At 36.1% G+C, this 12,500-nt stretch overlaps 1 protein-coding gene across 3 annotated transcripts in view; it reads right to left on the bottom strand.

Moving 5' to 3' along the window:
- Positions 1-12,500, bottom strand: part of LOC106882885 (transmembrane protein 47) — a 123,431-nt gene that overhangs the window by 7,531 nt on the left and 103,400 nt on the right. For all 3 annotated transcript variants that reach the window (XM_089357792.1, XM_052970760.2, XM_052970759.2), the window contains one exon: positions 10,604-10,763. In XM_089357792.1, coding sequence (XP_089213918.1) covers positions 10,604-10,763 — 160 coding nt within the window. The remainder of the gene's footprint in view (positions 1-10,603; positions 10,764-12,500) is intronic.

Raw genomic sequence — 12,500 nt, 5'->3', positions numbered from 1 at the left:
AAAGTTTAGTGGTGGAATCATTGTAAATATTTGCTCTCTATTGATGATATGAATATGTGCTACTTGACCAAAGAATTGAACCAATGGTGTAATGATCAAGAGCTCAAATACCCTCACCATTGACCCATATTCCTTCATACATTTTATATATGCATTTAAATTGTTATATGTATTAGTGACAGAGGCAGTATTAATACCGAGAGGTAATATTCATTCCCACTTAAATGTGGATGTTCAGTTAGAACAAACAATATTGAGGTGGAAACCATGAGAGAAACTCTCATATAGGCTTTTGGTGCAGAAAGCATGTTTGTTTGCTTATATTGCCAGCAGGGAGATGAGTGTGTGTGTGTGCGTGCGTGTGTACGTGTGTGTATGTGAGAGTGTTTATATCTCCTTGTCTTGACACCACATGACTGAATATCATTCATTTCCACTATCCCGTGAAACCATATCTGGCCATGAGTAAATATTACCTTACTTGGAAATCGTTTAGAATTGGTGCCTGGAAAAGCAACTGGTTGCTAAAAACTGGAGGGTCTAGCTTATGATCCAAAGATTCATATTGACAACCAGTGTCAGTGTGTTTATGTACCTATAACTTAGCAGTTTGGAAGAAGAAGCTAACAGAATAAGTACCAGAGCTGATTTGTTTGGGTAAAACACTATGATATTTATACTGGCTCACTGAATGTTATTCCAAGAAATATCAAAGGATCCAAAGCTGTCATTTTAAGGTGTGTATATATATATATATACATATACACACACACACACACACACACACACACACACACACACACACACACACACACACACACATATATATATATATATATATATATTTCCCTTCATCAGCGTTCGATAGCCACCAATCTTCGATGAGAGAGATAAACTCTTGGCAACCTTATGTATACTTTTCCAGTGAAATTCTTCACTGATATCGAAAAAGTGAAAACAAGCAATGTTAATTCTCTAAATGAAGTAATATATATATATATATATATATATATATATATAGATGTATGTATGTATGCATATATATATGTACATATCAATGTATGTATACACACACACACACAGATACATACATTCAAAGTTTGCTATTTTTAGTTTTAGCTGCTGCTATTTCTTTCAAACATGTCGTTTACACGAACAACATTCATTGAAAAAGAAAACAGAAAGAAAAAACATACCCACCAAAAAAAGTAAACGAAAGGCAAAATATTCACAGAACCCCTCAAAGCAAAAATACCCAAAATTTTTTACTTCTTTTTTATTTTTTTTATTCTAATTATATAATGTTGAGCACATCTTGTTTCAGTACCTCCAGTATCCCTTTGGTATGTTACTGATTATAAGTAATAGTTGCATAGTTACGGCAACCTAGATTTGTGGCTCCTTCTAATTCAACGTCTCAGATTACACACAATTACCTATGCTTATTCTCCAGGTGAAGGTAGCTTGCAGTATATATATATATATATATATATATACATATATATATATTTATGTATATATGAAAATGTATGTGTATGTATGTATATATGTTTGTATGTGTGTATGTATGCATGCTTTTATATATATATATATATATATATATGCATACATTTATATGTATGTATGTATATATAAAAATATGTGTGTGTATGTATGTATATATGTTTGTATGCATGTATGTATGCATGCTTTTATATATATATATATATATATATATATATATATATACACACATATATACACACACATACTTATGTGTGGGTACATACATAATACATACCTATATTAAAATAACCTGATGTGTTACTGAGAGAAAGAGAGAGAGGAAGATGAAGTGTTGGGAGAAAGAAGACCTACACACACACACACATATGTATACATATACATATATATGTATGTGTGTGTGTGTGTGTGTGTGTGTGTGTGTGTATAATCTTGATGTGATACTAAGACAGAAAGAAGGAAAGAGAGAGAAAGAGACAGACAGTAGAAGGAAAGAAAGACCTGCCTATTCTATTATGTTTTGTTTGTTATTGTAGAACATACTGATATCAAATTACTAGAGATCTATAATTGGGCATCATGTGATAATGAAAATGAGAAGAAATACAAAAAAGAAAACAAAAGAACAAAGACAGCAAACAATAACAGATATTATGCAATAAATATACTGCTAAAAAAATATATTATGAATACATGACTTATGTGATATCTAATGTTGTCAGTTAGACTATGGATATGTAATGTATATAATATAGTATTATGATTTATGATATATAATGCGTATTAAGTGATAAATGTCTGAATGTATGTTTTCTTTTTTATTCTTTTATTCTTTTATTTGTTTCAGTTATTTTGACTGTGGCCATGCTGGGGCACTGCCTTTAGTCGAAAAAAAATTGACCCCAGGACTTATTATTTGTAAGCCCAGTACTTATTCTATCAGTCTCTTTTGCCAAACTGCTAAGTTACGGGGATGTGAACACACCAACATCGGTTGTCAAGCGATGGTGGGGGGACAAAAACACACACACACACACACACACACATGTATATTAATAGTAATGGTATGATAACAAAAGAATGATTGAGACCTCGATATTATGTAAATAGAGGGATTTATCTGTAATATAATATGTGAGGAATTTATCTATAATATAATATGTGACAATTATTCGGTTGTCATAATAAAACTCCAAGTTTCATATGTCGGGGCAGAAATCTGCTCCGGCATCTCGTCAGTTATCGAGGCAATCAAAAAATGCTATGAAAATGACCATTAAACAAGGGGAAATTACTATGTATTTGACCGTTATTAAGACAAAAGAGCTACTAGAATGACTGTTAAATAGGGGGGAAAAAGCCAAAGGTGAGAAAGTGAAAAAGTAAAAACTAAAAATGCTCATAGAAATCGTGTATGCACACATGTACATACATACACATACACGCACGCACACCCATGTTCATGTGCCTATATGCATATGCTCACTCACACTCACATGAAACATATGACAGGTTTCTTTAAGTTTCTCTCTACCAAATCCACTCACAAGGCTTTGGTCGGCCCAAGGATAAAGCCCAAGGTGTCACACAGTAGGACTCCAATCATCTGTTCTGGCATGGTTTCTCTAACTGGATGCCCTTCCTAATGCCAACCACTTAGCAGAGTGGGCCGGGTGCTTTTTACATGCCACTGGCTCGGGTGTGTTAATGCAACACTGGTACAGACATGTCAACGCAGCACCAGCACAGGTGCTTTTTAAGCAGCACCTGCACCCAGAAGGACAAACCTGTATGCGTGGAAGACTACATACATACATACATATTTGATAGGCAGCTTTCAGTTTCTGTCTCACAAAGCTTTGGTGAATCTGGTGCTATAGTGGAAGACACTTGCTCTAAGTGCCTTACAGTGAGACTGAACATTGAAACCTTATGGTTGGGAAATAAATTCCCAACCACATACGTTGCCGTTGCTAGTACCGCCTGACTGACCCTCATGCTGGTGGCATGTAAAAGCACCCATTACACTCTCGGAGTGGTTGGCGTTAGGAAGGGCATCCAGCTGTAGAAACTCTGCCAGATCAGACTGGAGCCTGGTGTTGCCATCCGGCTGCACCAGTCCTCAGTCAAATCGTCCAACCCATGCCAGCATGGAAAGCAGACGTTAAATGATGATGATGATTCTCATGTCTGTATCTGTATTGCTATGCCTGTACCTATATAGCTATGTCTGTAATTATGTAAATGTGTGAGTTGATGTGACTAAAAACACGATGATCAAATTTTGTTTACTTTGTATGAGATAATTAAATTATCAAAATTATATTTTTATTAATGTAATTATACAACTGCTTGGGTTATCAGTTGCCAGAAGTAGATGTTGGCATCATTGTTTAAAAGGAAAGTTATTTTGACAACCCAGATAGACAAATATATGCATAGTTACACATGCACATGTGTGCACACTCATACATGCACACACTCACACACACATGCACATATAAAGAAATATGCATATACATATTCATACAGTATATGGATATATGAATATGTAATAAAAACAGTCAAGTGTTTACATACACACACACACACACACGTTTGTATGTTTGTATGTAAATCTGTCTATCTGTCTGTCTGTCTGTCTGTCTGTCTGTCTGCCTGCCTGTCTGCCTGCCTGCCTGCCTGCCTATCTGCCTGCCTGCCTGCCTGTCTGTCTGTCTGTATGTCTGTCTGTCTATCTATCTATCTATCTACCTATCTATCATCATCATTGTCGTTTAACGTCTGCTTCCCATGCTGGCATGAGTTGGATGGTTTGACTGAGGTCTGGTGAGCCAGGAGGCTGCACCAGGCTCCAATCTGATCTGGCAATGTTTCTACAGCTGGATGTCCTTCCTAACGCCAACAACTATGAGAGTGTAGTGGGTGTTTTTCATGTGCCACCGACACGAGGGCCAGTCAGGCGGCACTGGCATCGATCACGCTCGAATGGTGCTTTTTATGTGCAACTGGCACAGGTACCAGTTAGGCCGTACTGTCATCGGCCACAACAATGACTTCACTTGACACAACAGGTCTTTGCAAGCAAAGTTTATTGCCCAATGATTGAAGAGTACTCTTAAATGGGCTGGTTATGCTACACTGGCATAGGCCATGGTTACGGTCTCATTTGGCTTGCCGGGTCTTCTTAAGCACAGCATATCTCCAAAGATCTCGGTCGCTTGTCATCGCCTCGGTGAGGCCCAACATTTGAAAATTGTGCTTCAACACCTCATCCCAGGTTTTCTTGGGTCTACCTCTTCCACAGGTTCCCTCAACTGCTCGGGTGTGACACTTTTTCACACAGCTGTCCTCATTCATTCACAACACATGATCATACCAGCGCAATTGTCTCTCTTGCACACCACATCTGATGCTTCTTAAATCCAACTTTTCTCTCAGAGTGCTTACACTCTGTTGTGTATGCAGACTAACATTACATATCCAGTGGAGCATACTGGCTTCATTCCTTGCAAGCTTATGCATGTCCTCAGCAGTCACAGCCCATGTTTCACTGCCATGTAGCATGGCTGTTCACACATATCCATCATACAGTCTACCTTTTACTCTGAGTGAAAGGCCCTTTGTCACCAGTAGAGGTAAGAGCTCTCTGAACTTTGCCCAGGCTATTCTTATTCTAGCAGCTACACTTTCAGAGCATCCCCACCTGCTACTGACTTGGTCTCCTAGGTAACGGAAGCTATCAACTATTTCTAGTTTTTCTCCCTGGAATATGACAGAAGCTGTTCTCTGCACATTTTCTGTGTTTATAGCACCTGAGCATCTGCCACATACAAAAACTATCTTCCCAGCTAGCCTCCCTTTGATATTGCTGTACCTCTTATGTGTCCCTATCTTACACTATATACACATATATATATTCCCTTTGCTATTTTGGTTTTTTGGTTTTATGGTTTATGCTGTACTTCCTGTGTGTGGTCATTGGTGGGCTGTAGCTTTTCGAGTCGATGACCTAATGGTTTTATTCTGCAATTAACTTTGTACTTTTGTCTCAACTAGTTTGAGCACTTCCTTTACAGCCTTGTATAAATTCTATTGGTTTTCTAATACAAAACTGTTAATATTGAATAATTATATATATATATATATATATGCGAGTAAAAATAAATACAAAAAAGGGTTTTTTTTTGTATGATTGTGTATAGAGGAATATATTATTTTGTTTAAAAGAGTTCCAACACTTTTTGGAACTCTTTTGAACAAAATAATATATATATATGTATATATATATATATATATATAGATAGATAGATAGATAGATAGATAGATAGATAGGTAGATAGTTAGATAGATATTATAGTGCTTTCTTCACTACTCAATGGAGCTGAAAGCTGGAGAGTCTATAAAGCCCAAGTAGACAAGTTACATGCATATATAATGAGGCTGCTGTGACAGATTATGAATATCGGTTTGTTTGACAAGATCAGGATTGAAGAGATCCTCTGCATGTTGGTTTGCCTCCTATGATGGAAATCCTCATTGATAGAAATTTACATAGGTTGGGACATGTACATAGGATGGATAACGCCAGACACCTCAGACAATACTAGACTCCACATACACGCACACACACACACACACATACACACACACACATATACACACACACACACATATGTATGTATATATATCAAGTATGTTATTTTTTCCCCATGCATGTATGAACTAGCAACCAAGGCACAATTCAACAGTAAGTTCTAGGATGCACTCCAAAATTATCATGATAATTAATGATATATATAATACCACTATGAAAAGAACTATAGCACAGACAATAACAGACACAAAGCATGTGTTTGATTTAAATAGCTATAAAGAGTAGAATCATTAAGGCATTAGAAAAACTACTTTATGGTATCTGCTTCAACGCTTTGCATAATGAGTTCAAATCCTGTTGAGACCAATCTAGTTTTTCATTGTTTTGGGCTTCATCAACTAAAGTACTAGTTAAGTGCTAGAGTCAATGTTATTATATATACAAGTCCGGGCAAGTTTGTTTTATGGAAGACCAGCAGTTGCTCATACATACCAGTCTCCCCTCTCCACACCACCGATGTTAACCAAGGTAATGGCAAAGGGGCCGATACAGCTTGGCACCTGTGTTGTTGCAACTCATTTCTACAGCTGCGGGAACTGGAGCAACGTGAAATAAAGTGTCTTGCTCAAGAACACAATATGCAGCCCGGTCCGGGATTCAAACTCACAACCTTGCGATCGTAAGCTTAATGCTCTAGCTACTGAGCCATGCGTCTTCACTATATATATATATGTGTGTGTGTGTATATATATATATATCTATGTGTGTGTGTATATATATATATGCCAATTTATGCCCATTTAGCCATAGAATTCAGGTGGAATGTTATCTTGTAATTTCAGATACTTACATCTATTGTTACAATATAAATAGATATACTTTCTAATGCTAAGACCTCAATTTTGTTTTCAAGCATAAATAGATCCTCTTGTCAGTATATTATACTGAGCCAAACAATTCTGCAAACCACTGTTTGTAATGATATACACATATATATATATATATATATATATATATATATATATATATATATATATATATATATATATACATACATATATATACATACATATATATACACACACATATATATATACATACATGTACACACACACAAACACACACACACACACACACACACACACACACACATATATATATATATAAAACCCATGCCAGCATAGAAAGTGGATGTTAAACGATGATGATGATATATATAAATATATACATATATATATGTGTATGTGTGTGTGTATACATATATATATATGTACATATATACATGTGTGTGTGTGTGTGTGTATACATTTAGATGTATGTACATTTGTATGCATGTATGTATGAATGCATGTATGTATGAATACATGTATGTATGAATGCATGTATGAATACAAATAACACCAGATTTTAATATAAATCATTCATGTTTATGAGAGTCAGCTGCAAAGAATGTTCAAACATGCTGTCTGTACTTTACTTCAATTATATTATATGACTTTGATTTTCAACATAACATGTGCTGGCTTAATACCAGGACTTGCAGTAAGTTTGCCTATTACAATGTATTCACATAAACAAACATTTTAATCTAATATAGCTTCTATTGCATACAACAGATTTTTATTTGTAATGCCAGTGATTATTTATTCACTGTTTTATTGGTACTCTCTTTTCTCTTTTACTTGTTTCAGTCATTTGACTGCACCCATGCTGGAGCACCACCTTTAGTTGAGAAAATTGATCCTAGGACTTATTCTTTGTAGGACTTATTCTATTGGTCTCTTTTTGCCGAACCGCTAAGTTACAGGGACATAAACACACCAGCATCGGTTGTCAAGCGCTGTTGGGGGGACAAACACAGACACACAAACACACATACATATATATATATACATATACATATACATATATACGACAGGCTTCTTTCAGTTTCTGTCTACCAAATCCACTCACAAGGCTTTGGTCGGCCTGAGGCTATAGTAGAAGACACTTGCCCAAGGTGCCGCACAGTGGGATTGAACCCGGAACCATGTGGTTGGTAAGCAAGCTACTTACCACACAGCCACTCCTAGTGACAAATTTTGTCTAAGCATGCAGAAAATGCACAATGAAGCAGAAATGTATCCAGCATTCTCACTGATGCTGGGATGATGTTTGTCTCCTTCTGATATATGTATTAATTCTTGCCTGTATTCGCCTGATGAAAACAGTTTCTTTTGCATGATGTAACACTTTTGTTCATGAATAAAAGACATCCGAAACAGTTGTAGTGAACTACAATTGATATGTTGCTATTGCTTTTGTTTTTTCTTCACCTAACTTGGAACCTGCAACTCATTTGGATCTGGAGTCTATAAATGGTGGTGCAATAGGTACAGTGAGTGTATCCATATGTGACCTTCATGACTCGTGTGCTCAGTCAGCCACTTGTGAATGTATGCATAACTGAAGAAAAAATCTGTGTTTACTTTACATATTTGTTGTTATACATTGTTTGTATACAATAACTCTATCACAGAACTGTCCTTAGTGTTTTCACTATTCAAATATCTGATTCTCTTGAATCCTAAAAATTACATGTGTGTGTGTGTGTGTGTGTGTGTGTGTGTGCGTGTGTGTGTGTGTGTGTGTGTGTGTGTGTGTGTGCATATATGTGTGCATGTGTGTGTGCATGTGTGTGTGTATGTTTGTGTGTGCATGTGTGTGTGTGTGTGTGTGTGTGTGTGCATTGTTTTATTCTCTTATGTATTTCAGCCTTAAGGCTGTGGCCATGCTGGGACACCACCAATGTAATCACCTTTTAAATGTCCAATTCTATGTGATTGGCTTTTGGTGAAGAAAGGGCTTTGACACTGCCGCCTTCTTTTGAGTTTCCTACCTTGATATTGGTTCATCTGGGATCTTGGAAAGCAAGGGGTCAAGTTGTTTCTTGAAAACATCTACCCCAACTCCATAGAGATCCCTCAGATATTTTGACAAAGTGTTGAATAGCTGTGGCCCCTTGAATCCCAAGCTGTTGTAGTACATAGTCCTCACTGGAACTTTTGGAACAGTGCAGTGATGTCAAATTCGAGGTCTGATATAACTCTCAATTCCAAAGTTTGGTGCCAGCCCCGCCAGTATCTTCCGTATGTGTATATATATCACTGCACACCTCTCCTGTCTTCACTCCAGGGAGTAGAGTCGTAGCTCTTTCAGTCTCTCCCAGCAGCTCAGCTGTTCCATTGATGCAATCTTCCTTGTGTAGCATCACTGAACCGCCTCAAGTTCCACTATTAATCCAACACTATAAGGTGAACACAGTTGAGAGCAGTAGTTGAGATGGGTGAGGACAAATGTCCTCCTTAAGACCAGCATAGTTTGCTGGTCCCTTGTTTATCCCTGATTCATTCATCACAGATCCAGGATAACATGGTGCACTCAATTGTGAACCATGTTATACTTATCACGGATTCATGTGTGATAATACAGGCTAGCAATCAGTTGAAGATTCCGCTTGGTCCACAAAAATGCCCTCACCCCAGTGATCACACACTTTGCTCAGCCTCAAGGATACACTGACTATCACTTGTGTTTACAACACTGTGCTGCAAGTCTGCATATTTTTCATACAGATTTATGTACGTGTACCAGCCAAGAAGAGACTGGCAAAGAGGAAATAATACGAAGGTACCTGGTTCTAAAAAACAATGAGAATGATTGTATTCTCTACAGCAGGGGTCAGGGAACTTTTTTAACAAATCACCCCAAAATATTTATACCGGCGTTACCCCCTTAATTTGAAAGGAAGGAGATCATAGATTCTTTGAATTCAAAAGGTTTATTGAACCTATTTATATGGAGAATACAATTATAAATATAAAAAATATAAAATAAATTCAATAAAATAAATTAATATCCTCATCATGAAACAAAAGGATTTTTCTAGAAGCATTTTCACTTCAGGTTTTGGAGAAATGATGTTTCATTTTTGTCACAATTACATCAAAATTGGAGCATTCTGATACCAAGGCAATTTGGATACAGTCCAATCGATTACTCTACTTTATTTTTATGTTTATTAGAGTGGAAAACCCTTGTTTGCAAAGGTAGGTTGTAAAATGCAACTTTTTGACTGCCTCCTCATGCCAGAAGAAAAATTTCTGTTGTAACAAGAAACACGTTTTTTTTTTATATAATTTTAACGAGTCCTGCAAGAATTTCATTTTTATTACACTCAGGGTAATTGACCCCTGTTTGCCAACCCCTGCTCTACAGAGAAAAGTAGATATCAAGAAAATACATGACATTGGAAGCTTTGCTGTTGTGACCATGAGTTTGGTGTCAATGAACCTACCATATACAAAATGCATAGAGCTTCATTTATCACTGTTTTTTGGGTAGGTGGGGACTAAACCCCTGTGATAAATGAGTATATTTGTACTGCAAGGCATAATAGTCAACAAGTTGATGAATTAAAACCTGAAAGACAAAAAAACCAAGATGAAGGCTGAGAGAACTCACGTGCTGTTTCATTTTTTGTGCACTCTACAGATTCCATAGAGTAAACTATACATTTCTCCCATAATCCTCTTCGTTCTGTAGTGTTCACAAGCCATGTTGTGGTAGAAATGGAAAACAGGAGAAGTAAGGCTGCAATTATTCCACATAGTACAGAAATGACCTAGAGGAAACAAAAATAAAAACAACACCGAATTAATCATTGAATTCAGGTCTAAGAAAAGGAAAAAAAAAAAAAACATTTAAGACATAAGAAAACTTGTTCGATGACAAACAGCACCAAAAACAAAACACATCAAATAGTTGAAATGATTCTCTTATAGATGTGAAGCATAGGCTCTTGAAAATAAAAAGTGAAAATGCAATGTTCATGCTTTTAACTGAGGTAATTCACCGTGGAAAGAAAGTCATAATGGCTGTGTGTGACTTGGGAATTAAAATTTGGCTGTGGACTCTTTACTGAGGACTTACCTTGCTGCTCTGGCATACACCACCAAGTGTGTTAAATGCTTTCAAAGTGTTGTACATGTGCTTCTTTCTTTTTCTCTGAGATAAATCTTTGATTAGTTTTAAACAAAAACTTCAATGTAATTTTGTGTCATTAAGTTAAAGTGGTGTTTATGTTCATTTTCAGATATCAGTTCTTAGAAGTACAGTGATTGAATATCTGTTGGTAGATATACAGTGACCAGGTATACAGTAACTGGATATACAGGGAAAATATTATTCAGAGACCAGATATGTTGTGCTCAGATACACAGTGACCATATATAGCAGCCAAATATACAGTGACATGATATACAGTAACCAGATATACAGTGATTAGATATACAGTGATCAAACATCAGGGACCAGGTATACAATAACAGAAAAACAGTGATAAGATATACAGTGACAAGATATATGACCACAAAATATACAGTGACCAGACATACTGTGATCAGTTATACAGTGACAAGGCATATAGAGATCAGTTATCAGTAACTAGATATGCAGTTACCAGATATCAGATACTAGATGAACAAAAATAAACAAAATAAACATTTTTTTTTTTCAACAGAAGACTTTGGAATATTTAATGTTCACTCCATTGGATGGTTTGTTGAAACATTGTTTTTAACCGTGTACATATTTTTGCATGGTAACCATTTTAATTGTTATTCAAAATTCAAAATGACCCAGGAAATAACAGGAAGAGACACTCACTACAATGGTGGCAACAAAAGTCTCAGTAATGAAAACAAACTTGTCCTCTCTCAATTATTTTCAAGCATGAAAATAGTGTGACAATTAAACTGTGCTTCAAGTATTCTAAATTCTTAATTATTTAAAAAATTAATTATAATAAAGGTGGTGTATTTCAACAAAAATATGGTAATGAAAGCATTTCATATAAATATTTGAGCCAATAAAACAATTTCTACTTGGTTGAATGCTTTTGATTTGGAGATCATAACTGACTTTGAGCTGACTTGTGGCTAAATAACAACGACCTCAGTATCACTGAGAGAATCTTCTTGATAAGCTTAGAAGGAAAGACACTCATTTGAAACTGTAGGAAAGCAGATCATTGTATCTCATTTGTGATTTAATAGCTCTTCCAAACACTTTAACTATAGGAAAAGTGCAATACGCAGCACAAGATGCTGTTGTCCATGAGATTGATTTTACAAAGTAAGATGCATTGATCTATAAAATCTATTTTGCTTGACAGTATTGATACTCTTTTGCCCTTTTATTAGAGTTCTGATCAATAATATTTGAACCATGGTTTTGATTTAAGGATCAAAGCTAGAAGATATTGCCACTTGCTATGAGTCCTGGTAGGGTTGTTATTAGATATCCTTCCAACTCTTAATGCACTATATCGCCTCTCTGACATATTCTACATACCGTTTTG

The sequence above is a fragment of the Octopus bimaculoides genome, chromosome 9, assembly GCF_046866305.1.
Source record: "Octopus bimaculoides isolate indiv1 chromosome 9, ASM4686630v1, whole genome shotgun sequence".
In the NCBI taxonomy this organism is placed as follows: domain Eukaryota; kingdom Metazoa; phylum Mollusca; class Cephalopoda; order Octopoda; family Octopodidae; genus Octopus; species Octopus bimaculoides.
This window is presented reverse-complemented; position numbering and strand designations above follow the sequence as displayed.